The sequence below is a fragment of the Erinaceus europaeus genome, chromosome 13 (genome assembly GCF_950295315.1).
Source record: "Erinaceus europaeus chromosome 13, mEriEur2.1, whole genome shotgun sequence".
In the NCBI taxonomy this organism is placed as follows: domain Eukaryota; kingdom Metazoa; phylum Chordata; class Mammalia; order Eulipotyphla; family Erinaceidae; genus Erinaceus; species Erinaceus europaeus.
The window spans coordinates 25940428-25955788 of NC_080174.1; the positions used below are offsets into that span (position 1 = coordinate 25940428).

Consider the following 15361-nt stretch of genomic DNA (forward strand, 5'->3'; position numbering starts at 1 on the left):
TATATCTCTTATAAATAAATAAATAAATAAAATTCTAAAAAAAAAATGTGTGCCTGGGGCTGAACAGTAGCGTAGCAAGTTAAGGGTTAAGTGCACATGGCGCAAAGCCCCGGCTCCCCACTTGCAGGGGGGTTGCTTTACAAGCAGTGAAGCAGGTCTGCAGGTGTCTATCTTTCTCTTCTCCTCTCTGTTTTCCCTTCCTCTCTCGATTTCTCTCTGTCCTATCCAACAACAACAGCTATAACAACAATAACAACCACAACAAGGACAACAAAATAGGAAAAATAGCCTCCATGAGCAGTGGCTTGGTTAGTAATGCCGGCACTGAGCCCCAGTGATAACCCTGGAGGAAAAAAAAAATATATATATATGCCTAATTCACAATAGATGCCATATTAATAAGATTTTTTTTTTGACTGGGTCTATTCTGTTTCTGTTTCTCTCCTCTGTTAGAGTGACAACTCCAGGAGTCAGGGAGTATATTTCACTCACTACTTACTGTATTCTCAATGTTTGGAAAGTGTTTATCAGTAAACATTCATAGTCAATGTTGATTTAGTACCACAGCCATATGTACAGACAGCTGAGATTACAAGAAAAAGAGCAATTATTTTCCGTAAAAGCCAGCTTTGCGGCACATTGACATGAGTCATTTGTAATATTTCAATCTACTTTTAAGTATAATATTTAGCAGTGTGACTCCTAGAAGTGGTATAGAATCATTTAATACATTAAATTTTTTTCTAAGTATTAATTTACTTATTCCCTTTTGTTGCCCTTGTTGTTTTATTGTTGTTGTTATTGATGTAATCGTTGTTGGATAGGTCAGAGAGAAATGGAGAGAAGAGGGGAAGACACAAAAGGGGAGAGAGAAAGACAGACACCCACAGACCTGCTTCACCGCTTGTGAAGCGACGCCTCTGCAGGTGGGGAGCAGGGCTCGAGCAGGGATTCTTAGGCCAGTCCTTGCGCTTCACGCCACCTGTGCTTAACCCGCTGCACTACCGCCCGACTCCCAATAAAATTTTAAACACCAGCAAGGCAGTACAAACCAAAGCATAATCTGGAAAAAGAAAAGAAAAACACAACATACTTTTCATTCCTGTTTTTGATGCATGGGAGGAAGAGGACCTTGACAGCATTCCAAGGAGAACTGGAATTGGTTTTTTCTATGTCTTCCAACAAGGGAAATTTTTTGGCACTATTGGAAAGTTCCAAAGATTCAATCAGCAAACTGTCTGTGTTTAAAAGCCATAGCTAAAAACATAAGAGGAAATAAAACAAATCCAAGAATAAAGATATCATCAATCTCTCAAAGCAACAACAAAAGACAAAAATTATAAAAATAATAAACAATGTAGGAAAATCATATATGTAGTTTTTAAGTAAGGTAAACCTTTCAAGTATAATCATTAGTTGGTTTGCTCATCCAGTATTGCAGTTAAAAAATATTTTAAAAAAGACCTTTAGTTTAACTCAGCTCGGCTTAGATTGCGCTGCATCCTGCATGAATAAAGAGATACTGCCTACAGCTCAACCATGAGTCCCTGGTTGTCTGTTACCCGCCCGTGAAGCCAGCCCGGCGAAAACAACCTAACCCATCGAAAACAACACCCACCTGCAGGGGGAAAGCTTCACAAGTGGTGTAGCAGGGATGCAGGTGTCTCTCTGTCTCTTCCATGCTCCCTATCTCCCACTCCCCACTCAATTTCTCACTGTCTCTATCTAATAAATAAAGATAATAAAAAAATTTAAAAAGGAAAATTAATGACAATGGCTTCAGCTACTATGCTGTTCTTCTCACTCACAGCCCTTCAAAGTAAACAGCATCCCATTTTGGAAATGAAAAAATATATATATATATTTAAAAAAAAAACTAAGTAAAAAAATCTTTAATACATATATAACAAAGCTATTATCTGTAATACAAAATTGCTAGAAATCAATGTATGAGTGTGGGGAGGACAACCCTATAGAAATATAGACAAACACCATGAAGAGAATTAACAGAAGAAATAAGTGATAAATAAAACATATGAAAATGTTAATATAATTAGTAATAATGAATTGAAAATTTTGTGTTCTGCTTTTTACTCACCAACTGAGCAAATACAAAAATACTAATAAAATACAGTTCAGAATGTGCATTCTTTCTGAAATAAGTATTATTGTCATAAAATGTTGATGGAAGGGGGCTGGGCAGTGGTGCAGCGGGTTAAGCGCACATGGCGCAAAGCACAAGGACCAACATAAGAATCCTGGTTGGAACACCTGGCTCCCCATCTGCAGGGGGGGTCGCTTCACAAACATCTGCAGGTGTCTATCTTTCTCTCTCCCTTCCCCTCCTCTCTCAATTTCTCTCCGTCCTATCTAACAACAATGATAGCAATAACAACAACAACGATAAACAACAAGGGCAACAAAAGGAAAAAAATAGCCTCCAGGAGCAGTGGATTCATAGTGCAGGCAATAAACCTGGAGGCAAAAAAAAAAAAATGCTGATGGAAGAGAGTTATGAAATATGAATTTATCTGACAGTTTGACTGGCTTTCTTTCTCTTTCTTTTTTTCTTTCTTTCCTTTTCATTCTTTCTTCCTAAGATAATTTCATTTGGGTGGGGGTAGATAGCATAATGGTTCTGCAAAGAGACTCTCATGCCTGAGGCTCCAAAATCCCAGTTTCAATCCCCCACACCATCATAAACCAGAGTTGGGCAGAGCTACAGGAAAAAATAAAGTAAGATACATTCATTTATTTTTATGGGCGGGGGGCAAAGAGAATAAGAGAATATCAGAATGTCTCTCTGGCATATGCAGTGCCAGGGACAGAACCTGGAACTTAACTTTCCTATACTTTACTACTTCCCAGCCTCCCTGGCTGCCTGTTATTAAAGATTAGGACTGATGAACTAGGTTGCTATCAAAATCTAATTTCTGAGGTCTGGGCAGAGATGCACACAAGTGACCATGTGTAAGGAACGAGGTCCACATCCCCAGTGACCACCTGCAGAGAAAAGCTTCACAGATGGTGAAGCAGTGCTGATGGTGTCATTCTTTTGTTCTCCCTCACTATCTCCTCCTTCTCTCTCAACTTCTGTCTCTATTAAAAATCAATCAATAAAATATTTTTAATCTGGGATTCGGGCTGTAGCGCAGCGGGTTAAGCGCAGGTGGCAAAGCACAAGGACCGGCATAAGGATCCCGATTCAAACCCCGGCTCCCCACCTGCAGGGGAGTCGCTTCACAGGCGGTGAAGCAGGTCTGTAGGTGTCTATCTTTCTCTCCTCCTCTCTGTCTTCCCCTCCCTCTCTCCATTTCTCTCTGTCCTATCCAACAACGACAACTACAATAATAACTACAACAATAAAACAACAAGGGCAACAAAAGGGAATAAATAAATAAAATAAATATTAAAAAAAAAGTTTAAAAAATATATTTTTTAATCTATTTTTTTTATTTTATTGAGGGGACAGATAAATTGAGAGGGGAGGAAGAAATAGAGGGAAAAAGAATGATACCTGCAGCAGCACTACTTCATCACTCATGAAGCTTCCACCTGTAGGGAGGGAGCAGGGGTTTCAACCCAGGTTCTTGCAAATGGTAATTAATGTATGCATTCAACCAGTTATGACACTTTCCAGGCCCTAAAATCGAATTTTTAATCATCTGTTTCCTAGGCCTGAAAATTAGGAACAAAGCTAAAGAATCTCTTGAGACTCTAGACTATGAAATTACAGAAAGCAAAATGAAGTAATTTCTCACCAAGATGTATACTTTGCTGTCATGACCTTGAATAGCGAATCTAAAAGTGCTTCTTGCTGAGGAGAGTTCCATCAGACACTGGGCGATAACACTCTGTATAAACGGAGACCTGTTTGAACAGAAATCAGTTTTCACAATATGCGTCTCAGAATAAGTCTAATGTGCAAGATGAGTCAAAATACTCCAGGGTACTTGAAAGGCAAATGTGTGTAGTGACCAGGCTTTCTATATGCTGCTCAATCCCACACAACCTATGCTAACATGAATTTTAATATAATTGTGTTTGTTCTGTTCTCCTGATAGCCTATTCGCTAGTCCTTCATAGATTTTTTTTTCCAATTCCAGAATAAAAAACACTGTTAAAGTCAATATTCTGTGGCAAAACACATTAAACAGTTAAGTTTTAAACGGTAAGAAATGTCTGCCCAGATATTAGACAGTAATGTCCACAATGTTGTTCATGTATATAATTATCAGCTCTAAGATAAAAATTAAAATAAGGATAAAGCTTAAGGCTAAATTTGGATTACTATAATTTTTTTTAAATATTTATTTATTCCCTTCTGTTGCCCTTATTGTTTTATTGTTGTTGTTACTGATGTCATCATTGTTGAATAGATCAGAAAGAAATGGAGAGAGGAGGGGAAGACAGAGTGGGGGAGCGAAAGACAGACACCTGCAGACCTGCTTCACTGCCTGTGAAGCTACTCCCCTGCAGGTGGGGAGCCGGTGGCTTGAACTGGGATCCTTACACTGGTCCTGGCTTGGCGCCACCTGCGATTAACCCGCTGCACTACCGCCCGACTCCCGATTATTATAATTTTTAGAGTAATAAATTTAATGCATACTATATATAGTTAGCTCGTTTGCAAACTGAAAAGACGTAAAGAAAACAAATACTTATGGATTTGGTGGTTAATTATCTTTAAAAAAAAGAATGAAAGGAAGGAAGGAAGGAAGAGAAAGAAAGAAAGAAAGAAAGAGAGAGAGAGAGAGAGAAAGAGAGAGAGAGAAAGAGAGAGAAAGGAAGAAAAAGAAATGGAGTCGGGCGGTAGCGCAGCGGGTTAAGTGCATGTGGCAAAGCTCAAGGACCCGCCTAAGGATCCTGGTTCAAGCCCGACCCCCCCCCACACACACACACCTGCAGGGGCATCGCTTCACAAGCGGTGAAGCAGGTCTGTAGGTGTCTATCTTTCTCTCCCCCTCTCTGTCTTCCCCTCCTCTCTCCATTTCTCTCTGTCCTAAAGACGACAACAAAAGGGAATAAATAATAAATAAATTTTTTAAAAAGATAGAGGCGTGTGTGTGTGTGTGTGTGTGTGTGTGTGTGTGTGTGTGTGTGTGTGTTAAGTGCACGTGGCGCAAAGCCCAAGGACCCGTAGAAATATCCCGGTTCGAGGCCCCGGCTCCCCACCTGCAGGGAAGTGAGTCGCTTCATAGGCTATGAAGCAGGTCTGCATATGTCTCTCTTGCTCCCCCTCCCTGTCTTCCCCTCCTCTCTCCATTTCTCTCTGTGGTATCCAACAACAATGACATCAATAACAACCACAATAATAACTACAACAACAATAAAAAGACAACAAGGGCAACAAAAGGAAAAATAAATAAAATAAAATAAAGATAGAGGCGGCAGAGATAGCATAATAGTTATGCCAACATATTCTCATGTCTTAAACTGTAAGGTCCTAGGTTCAATCCCTTGCACCACCATAAAACAGAGCTAAGCAGTGCTTTTAAAAAAAGAAAGAGAAAGAGGATTTTATTTGATTTGTGGAGATGGTTATACAAGAGACATTCATGTCCAAGGCTTCAAATCCCTGGTTCAATCTCCTGCACTACCATAAACTGAGCAGTGTTTTGTTTTGAAAAAAAACACCATCATTTAGTGGTCCAGGAGGTGGCGCAGTGATAAAGCCTTGGACTCTCAAGCATGAGGTCCTGAGTTCGATCCCCCACAACACATGTGCCAGAGTGATGTCTACTTCTTTCTCTCTCCTCTTATCTTTCTCATTAATAAATAAATAAAGTATTTTTTTAAAAATACCAGGATTTTAAAACTGACCTGGCTGCACACCAGTTAGAGTTGCATGAGCAACGACCTGGTCTCAAACCCTATGTCCCCAACTGTTAGGAGGAAGCTTCACAAACAGTGGAGCAGTGCTACAAGTATGTCTCCCTCTCCTTCTCTATCTCCATCTTATCATCTCCATTTCTCTGTCTCTATTAAAACAAACAACAACCAAAAAAAAAAATGGCTGCCAAGAGAAATGGATTTATTATGTAGGCACCAAAGCCCCAGCAATAACCCAAGTAGCAATAAATAATAAAAAACACAGGAGAGGGCTCAACATGGGCAGTGGCATACATGGTTGAACACCAAGTTACCATATGCAAGGAACAGGGCTCAAGCCACTAGTCTCTACTTGCAGGAGAGCCAGCTTCAAAAGCTGTGAAGCAGTTAGCAGGTGACTCCTTCTATCACTCTATCTCCCTTTCCCCTCTCAATTACTCTCTGTTCTATTAAGTAAAAGAAAAAAAAAAAAAAAAGGAGAAAATGCCCATGAGAAGCAGAGGATTTATCCTGCATGCACTGAGCTCCAGTACTAACCATGGTGGCGGAAAAAAAAAAAAAAAAGGAAAAAGAAAAAAAATGAACAAGAAAACTGACTCCTGTATCAAATTTTAAATAAGTCTAATTAAAACCAGAAGTAATTATTTTAAAACTTATTGATGATTCATTTATAGAGAAGTACAAGAATCAGACATATGAATACATTTGTACATAATCATTATGTAAGCAACCCATGATCAAATTCTTAGTCTATTTTTTATAGATTTAGTTCACCTACAAAAATTTTCCCAAAGACTTTATCTTTTTAAAAGAGACACAAGGGAGTCGGGCTGTAGCGTAGCGGGTTAAGCGCAGGTGGCGCAAAGCACAAGGACCGGCATAAGGATCCCGGTTCGAACCCCGGCTCCCCACGTGCAGGGGAGTCGTTTCACAGGCGGTGAAGCAGGTCTGCAGGTGTCTATCTTTCTCTCCCCCCTCTGTCTTCCCCTCCTCTCTCCATTTTTCTCTGTCCTATCCAACAACGACAACAACAATAATAACTACAACAATAAAACAACAAGGGCAACAAAAGGGAATAAATAAATAAAATAAATATTTTAAAAAAATAAATAATTAAATTTAAAAAAAAAGAGAGACAAATAAAAAATGAATTCCCAAATAATCAGTTGTACCTATCTTCCTCTAAACTTGAAGTGACTGAATATGCTTAATTTGCTATTCGTACCTTGGTATGAAGGAAAAATTCATCTCAGATGGCTGGATAATTATCTCGGTCATATAAAACTTAGTAGTTTCTATAAATAAAAAATAATAAAATTAAAAATGTAACAACTATTTTTGTTGATATGTTTATCTCAAATTATGATATTCCAAACAATATACTGAGTATCAGTAAAGTTAAAAGAATATACAGCATTGATGATCACTGGTTACTATCTTCTAACTTCAGATATCACAAGCTGCTTCAGAAGTGCACCCCCAAGGTAAGAGTGCTCACACAAGGTTTGAGCCCTTTGTCAAAAATTAGTTGTCCAAAGATGTGAGGGCTTATTTCTGGGTTTTCACTTCTATTCCACAGGTCTATTTTGGTTCCACTGCCAAGCAGTTTTGATTATCATACCTCCGTAGTATAATTTGAGTTTGGGGAGAGTGATGCCTTCAGTCTTGTTCTTTTTTTCTCAAAACTGATTTGGCAATCCTAGGAACTTTGGGGTTCCAGATAAATTATTGTAGCTTTTGTTCAGAATATAGAACTTTCCATTTACAGGAGTTTAAGCTTTCCCCTCAACATTTTGTTTGTAAAGTGTTTTGGTGGGAGCTGGGCAGCAACATAACCAGTAAAGCATACTCATTAACATGCCCAGAGACCCAGGTTCAAGCCAAGGTCCCCTCATATGTTTTGCCATATGTGCCACTCATTCATGGGTAATGAAGCAGTGTCTTTATCTCTCTCTCTCTTACTACTTCATTCTGTATTAGAAAAAGAAAGTAAATGAAAAAAAATAAATATTTTGGTCATAAATTAAAATAGGACCTGCTTAGTCCCTCACCATCTTGGTCAGAAGTTCAAAAATATGGTAATTCTCTACATGTTTATCTGATGGTTTGATAATATATATATTTCTGGATTAAAACATTTATTTTCTCCCAAAATATGAAGGCATTTCTTCATTTTTTTCGAGTTTTCAGTAGTGTTGTTTTGAATTTCAGTGCTATTTAATTTCTAAGTCTTTGTGTATCACCAGCTTACTTTCTTTGGAAACAATCCATGGTATTCAGAAATTATTCATTAATTTATCTCAGTGTCTTCCCTGTAATGCTGCGATGACTTATGCCAGACACTTAGTAAGTAGTCCCTTTCCCTTGAGAAATTCAAGTCTCATAACTCTCAAAAGTAGCCCTATAAAATGTTTTTGCTATTTTTGCTCTTTGGTAATTCTCTCTCTTTTTTAATTATCTCTATTTATTGAATAGAGAGCCAGAAATTGAGAGGGTAGGGGGATACAGGAGAGAGACAGAAAGACACCTGCAACACTGCTTCACCACTCGCAAAGCTTTACCCCTGCAGATGGGAATCGGGGGCTCGAACCCGGGTCCTTGTAACCTGTGTGTTCAGTCAGGTGTACCACCACCTGACCCCCCCCCCTTTGATAATTCTCTACAGTCTGTTGTCTCTATTCTCTCATTCTAGAATTTGTATTACTCATATGGTGGGTTCCAAAAAGGGTTAAGTCATTAATTTCTTCAAAAAATATGTACTAGACACTCGCTGTATGTCAAGTATTATTCTTTCTTTATTAAGGAAATAATGATTTACAAGACAGTTGTTGTCGCATGGGTACAAACTCTTATCTTTCATCAATGGTGGTACTCCTCCAGCACCGTACATTGAGTCCCCAATGCCCATCAAACTCCTTCACTCCCCCATATGCTTGGCCACGATGCAACAGACCACACCTAGCCCCAGTTTCACTTTGTGTTTTAACTTTTCCTCCTTGTTTCTGAAGTCCCACCTCTAACTGATATTATTTGGTATTCATCTTTTCTCCTTCTGGATGGTCTCATTTAACATGATTCTTTCCATTCCAAGCTGAGGCAAAGAGGATGATTTCACCATTTCTAATAACTGAATAGAATTCCATTGTGTGTATAGACAAATTAACAAGTCATCAGTGACTGCTGGAAGATACTATTCTAAGACTTTAGGTTACAGTAATAAATGAGAAAAAAATATATCTCTATCTTCAGAAAACATGAATGATAGTTTACATATATATTCTCACCAACTTTCAGCATCTCTCTTTTGGTTCTGAGCCCTCATCTAGTTTTGTGATTGTCTAATCCTTTAACTCATTTTCTCAATTGCTACATTTTTAATTCTATGTGCTTTGTAATATGGAGGTGATATTATTTAATTCCTCAAGGACTTTTTAAAATGATTTTCTTCTGTTTCATGAATAATGTTTCTTCTCAGTACCTAGAATGCCTACTCAATGATTTGCTTTGATTTCACTTATGTCAGAGGTTTTCTCAAATAGTGGTGATTCTCAGTAACCTATTTATAGTTCAGTAAAAGGATATAAAATGCTAACAGGGAGCTCTTGGGTCTAAGTTCAAAGCTTGTTGACTATGAGATGACTGAATACTAATTCATTTAGCTCTTCACTTATTTGGTGGAACAACTCCCAGTAATCAATCTGAAAGTCTTTTCTCAGATTAGTACTCTTCTATTATTCCAAGAAAAGGTCCTTCAGACTTAGGAGACTTACAGCTCCACTTACAAACTTTAAATTAATCATTATACTACCAGTCCTTTGTTTCACACTGCTACCTACTGCATCCAACTTTTGACCAGCTCTGGGGCTCTACAATAAATACTAGCTTACTTCTCATGCAGATAATCTTCTATAGATGAAAAGGCTGCTGCTTCCTCCATGCTGCCAAATAAGTAACCACACATCTCAGCTTTACAGTTCCCAAAAAGCATTAGCTCACGCCTCCTTGTTTGCATTAACTCATCTCTCCATTTTTATTTCCGTGAATGTATATGTGTATATATTTCTTTTAACTAATAATTTTAACTGGGCTTCAGAGAGGAAAGAAAACAACTTCCAAAAAATTGTAAGCCAGAGCTGAGCAGTGTAATGGTAAAATAATAATGATAATTCTTCTTCTTCTAGCGTTTGCCCTTCTTCCGTAGCCAGTCAACAGCGTCAGGTTGAGGCTGATGTAAAGTTTCGAGACCTCCTTTGAATCTGGAGAGGAGGCAGTCGTTGACTATGTGGGTCATAGTCTGTCTGTAGCCGCAGGGGCAGTTCGGGTGGTCTCTGGCTCCCCAGTGATGAAACATAGCGGCGCACCGGCCATGGTCTGTTCATAATAACTAATAAATCACACACATATGCATACACTTAATTAAGTGGACGTCTTAAAATTTTTTAAATTGTTACTTAGAGTCTTTACTTTCATTCTCCAGATATGATATTGAAGGTGCTGTTCTTCCTACTACGTAATTCCTCCATTTCTATTCACTTTGAACAGGCAACTACTAACATGATTCTGATGTTAACAAAAACACACTAAAGGTCCCACCATCTTCCATCTCCTAAATACACTAGCTCCACTTAAATCACATCTTCTAATTGATTATATTAAAAGCAACTATTTGTCTCCTATAAAACAAATAAAGAATGTGTAGCCTTTTAGAAATTTTTAAACTGTCATCTTTAAACAGTGATGTATTTTAATTGTCAGGGTCCATACTCCCAGAGAGTTAAAGAATAGGAAAGCTATCAGGGGAGGGAATGGGATATGGAGTTCTGGTGGTGGGAATTGTGTGGAGTTGTACCCCTCCTATCCTATGGTTTTATTCTTTTTATAAATAAATTTAATTTAAAAAATACTCCAGCAGCCTGAGGGGTGCCACAGTGGATAAAGCATTCAATTCTCAAGCATGAGCTCCTAAGCTCAGCTTGTGGCACTTTCTTTCTCATAAATAAATCTAAAAGGGGGAAAAAATATATATATACACACACACACACATATATATATATATATATGTATCACAAAAAAGCAGGAGAGAGGCAGAGAATCGCTCTGGCACCTAGAATGCCATGGGTTGAACTTGGGACCTAATAATTAAGTCTTTCTCTACTGTGTCAACTCCCACAATCACTTCAGCATTCTTTAAGACAGACCTACAAATAAAGTTTACTATTATTTTATGCCTATCAAAAAATATGAAATACTGAAAATTACCAAACTTAACACTATAGAGGGACAGGAGTTAGCTAGCTTCATAGAGTGCTTTTTTTAACATGTACGGAACACCTGCATTCAAGAGTACAGTGGGAGCACAATGAAAAAGGGAGAGTTTCAGGAGAGGTAGAGTAATGCTGTGACATCTCTCCTCCTCTCTGTGTTCTTTGCTCCTGTCATCATCATTCTGACCAAAACAAGACAAAAATCAAATGTTGTATATTTGCAAAGACAAATTATATAAATTCTTGATATATTAGATGTGTTAGTTGGTTTCCATTTTTTAAAGTATCAGTGCTATAACATATATGATCCATCTATTTTTCACACATTTCCTGTAAAATACCTTCCTGTTGGGTTTTTAACAAGGAGGCAATCATTTGGCATTTTTATTATGAAATTCTTACCTGATGACATGGTCTCTCCCAATATTATCTTGCAACGTTTACAAATTACTTTGGTATTTGCCTTTGGTTTCTATAGAACAGAAAAATGTCATTTAAATGTCATTCAGTTTTTCTTAAAAGGAATATATAATTTTAACATAGTCTCTAGAGTATATATTGAACTTTACATTTTATTTTGCCCTCTACTAACTACTGGGAAAACATACAGCTTGTGTACATAATTCACATGCATAGAGATATTTTCTAAAAAATTTAAGGCAATATAATAAATGAACTAATTTCTTCCAAAATTAACCAGTTTGTGATCACTTAATGTTGACAAATAATTTGAAGAAGCACTTTATAGTTCTAAACATCCTTACAATTTAGAATAAGCAGATGATGGAGGAAAAAAACACACAGAGAGGGTATATGCCTTGCCCAATTCATGTTAAAAAAAAAAAAACCCTGTAAAACAGAACTTGTATTCATATTATTTTGACTTAGAACCCAGTAAGTTTTGTAAAAGTAATCCTATAGTTTATAATCAACCACCAGGAGTAAAACATTTCTAACTCATATAATTCTATGTTTCCATTTAATATATACACTGTAATTAGAAAGATGGATAGCACTGGGGGCAAATTCTTGAAACATTCTTTAATTTCAAAATAGTCTTGATCTTCAAAAATTCAAATTTGTCACTGGAATAGACTAAAGGAGCTAGTATTCACCTGAACTATTGTTAAACAAATAAAAGTGATAATTAATCAAACAGCATTATTATTATTAATGCTATTAAGCAAGCAGTATTCTTTTCATATTCATAGAAATACATTTGCTAAAGAAACATAACACTGCCTTCACCCAGATAGTGTAATAAGGCAGAAGCCACATAAAAATGGGCAGGACAAGGAAGTTCTGCAATTCTTGTCCTTTGAAGTTACTCTCTGTGAATCCACAGAATAGACTGCTAGTGTAAATGAGGAATCTAAGGATGCAGTTTGACTAGTTTGCATAAATTTGAGTACAGTTATATTTCACTTGATATAAATACTCCTTCATGGAAAGATGCACTAAAAAGCACTCTTCTATAAATTACTATTAGGTGTATTTAACAAGTGCAGTGGCTTTAAGTACAGTCCCAGGCATCATATGTGCAGAGTAATGATCTGATTCGTTTTGTCCTCTGTCATTAATAAATAAGTCTTAAGAAGAAGAAGAAGAATCGAGCCAGGGAGATATCACAGTCATATGTAAAAAGACTCCCATGGGGCGTCAGGCAGTAGCGCAGCAGGCTAAGCACAAGTGGTGCAAAGCTTGAGGACCAGAGTTAAGGATCCCGGTTCGAGCCCCCAGCTCCCCACCTGTAGGGGAGTCGCTTCATAGGCAGTGAAGCAGGTCTGCAGATGTCTATCTTTCTTTCCCCCTCTCTGTCTTCCTAAAAAATTAGGGGTCAGGTGGTGGCACACTTTGTTGAGTGCACACGATACAAGGCATGAGGACCCAGGTTCAAGCCCTTGGTCCCCACCTGCAGGAGGAACGCTTCACAAGTGGTGAAACAGTGCTGCAGGTGTCTCTCTGTCTCCTCTATCACCCCTTCCCTCTTGATTTCTGGCTGTCTCTATCCAATAAATAATAAAAATGTTTTTTAAAAAGCATTAAAAAATAAAAATAACCCCACCAATGTGTCCTGGAGCTCCGCTTCCCCAGAGACACACCCTACTAGGGAAAGAGAGAGGCAGACTGGGACTATGGAGCGACCAGTCAACGCCCATGTTCAGCGGGGAAGCAATTACAGAAGCCAGACCTTGCACCTTCTACAACCCACAATGACCCTGGGTCCATGCTCCCAGAGGGATAGAGAATGGGAAAGCTATCAGGGGAGGGGGTGGGATATGGAGACTGGGTGGTGGGAATTGTGTGGAGTTGTACCCCTCCTACCCTATGGTTTTGTTAATTTATCCTTTCTTAAATAAATAAAAAATAATAAATTAAAAAATAATAATAGACAGATAAATAATGAATGAATCTGACACATTCTCATATTTAAACTGAGTTCCATAAAATGTGTAGAGCTGTTACTTTATTCCAGGTCCCACAGATGCAAAAGGTGGTGTTTCTAAGTACCATGGCAAGTGTTTTCTAAACCAATTCCTGGAATCAATCCAATACACTACTATTCTTCCCACTCCCACCCTCAAAAGTGCTTCAAATATAGACTAAGTATTGCTCCAAGAAATTTATCTAGGGTATACTTGTGTGTGCTATCAGATCGTGACATAAAAACATTCATTTTCTTACTAGAGAGGTAAATAAAAAGTCACAGACCAGGGGCTGAGTGGTCGCGCACCTGGTTGAGCACACCTGTTACAATGCACAAGGACCCAGGTTTAAGCCCCTGGTCCCCACCTGCAGAGGGAAAGTGTCACAAGTGATGAAGCAGGGCTGCAGGTGTCTCTCTCTCTCCCTCTCTATCTCCCCCTTTCCCTTTCAATTTCTGTCTCTATCAAATAAATAATTAATTAAAACATTTAAAAAAAAATGTTACAGACCAGGGACCAGGAGGTGGTGCACCTGGTTAAGTGCTCACATTACAGTGCACAAGAAAGGACCAAGGTTCAAGCCCCTGGTCCCCACCTACAAGGGAAAAGCTTCACAAGTGGTGAAGCAGGGCTCCAGGTGTCTCTCTGTCTCTTTTTGTTAGCTTAAAAAGCTGTTTGTTTTTTTTTTTAGTTAGTTAGTTTGGGTTTTTTTTACTGTTGAATGGAAAACACTAATCACCCAATAAAGGGAGAAAAAAAGACTTTAAAAAAATAAAGCTGTTTTGTTAGATTGTTAAAATAAGATTCAACTGTGTATTTTTTTAACTGTTTTTGTTTGTTTATTTTCTGCTATTAGGATAATTGTTGTGGCTTGGTCCCTGCATGATGAATCCATCACTTCTGGAGGCTATCTCCCTCCCCCCCCCTTTTTTTTTCCTCTTTATTTGACAGGATAGAGAGAAGCTGAAGGGGAAAGGGGGAGATAGAGAGGAAGAGAGATAAGAGAGTCACTTGCACCATGGCTTCTGCACTTGTGAAGCTTCCCCCCTTCAGGTGCAGACCTGAGGCTTCAAGTCAAGTACATGAGCATGGAAAGGTGAGCACTCAACCTAGTGTACCATCAGTCAGCCCCCAGATTTTATTTTTTCAATATATGGCTAATCAGAATTTTTAAATCTGATCAATAAAAATCAACTACCTAAAATAACTAGATGTATAAATTTTGCTTTAGAAAAAAAAAACAGTAAGAGCTACTTTTAGGGGACAGGGAAATAATACAGTGGTTTTGCAAGAGTCTCATGCCTGAGGTACAGAAGATGAGAGGTTCAGTCCCCAGAACACCATAAGCCAGAGAGCTGGATCTTTTTTTTCTTTTTTTAAGATATGCTTAAAATAACTGCAGATACTGTATATGGCTTGGCACTCTATCACCAAGTAATAATAGTCAACTTTGTCAGTTGTGAAATGATAGTGACTAGGTTAAAAAAAAATCCATATTTTAAATGTACATACTGAAACTCAGAAGGATGAATGACATAATATGACTTGGTGTTTTTTTTTTTTTTAATGTATTGTCTTTATTAGATAGATACAATCAGAAATTGAGAGGGGAGGGGTAGGTGGAGAAAAAGAGAGCTAGAGAGACACCTGAAGCTCTGCTTCACCACTTGTGAAGCTTTCCGCCTTGAAAGTGGGGACTGGACGCTTTGAACCTGAGTCCTTGTGCACTACTGTAACATGTACGCTCCACCAGATGTGCTACCACCCAGCCCTAACAGACTTGTTTTAGAACACTTGAACAAAAATATTAGAAAGATGAAGCACATTTTATGAAATAAG

General features: G+C 38.1%; 1 protein-coding gene across 7 annotated transcripts in view; it reads right to left on the reverse strand.

Moving 5' to 3' along the window:
• UBE3D (ubiquitin protein ligase E3D) overlaps nucleotides 1–15361 on the reverse strand; it is a 227020-nt gene that overhangs the window by 168479 nt on the left and 43180 nt on the right. For 4 of the 7 annotated variants that reach the window (XM_060205444.1, XM_060205443.1, XM_060205441.1 and 1 more), the window contains exons 5-8: nucleotides 11499–11568; nucleotides 7058–7127; nucleotides 3762–3870; nucleotides 1094–1257 (exon numbers count right to left, since the gene is read on the reverse strand). In XM_060205444.1, coding sequence (XP_060061427.1) covers nucleotides 1094–1257; nucleotides 3762–3870; nucleotides 7058–7127; nucleotides 11499–11568 — 413 coding nt within the window. The remainder of the gene's footprint in view (nucleotides 1–1093; nucleotides 1258–3761; nucleotides 3871–7057; nucleotides 7128–11498; nucleotides 11569–15361) is intronic. The other 3 variants (XR_009553670.1, XR_009553672.1, XR_009553671.1) reach the window with 1 other exon arrangement.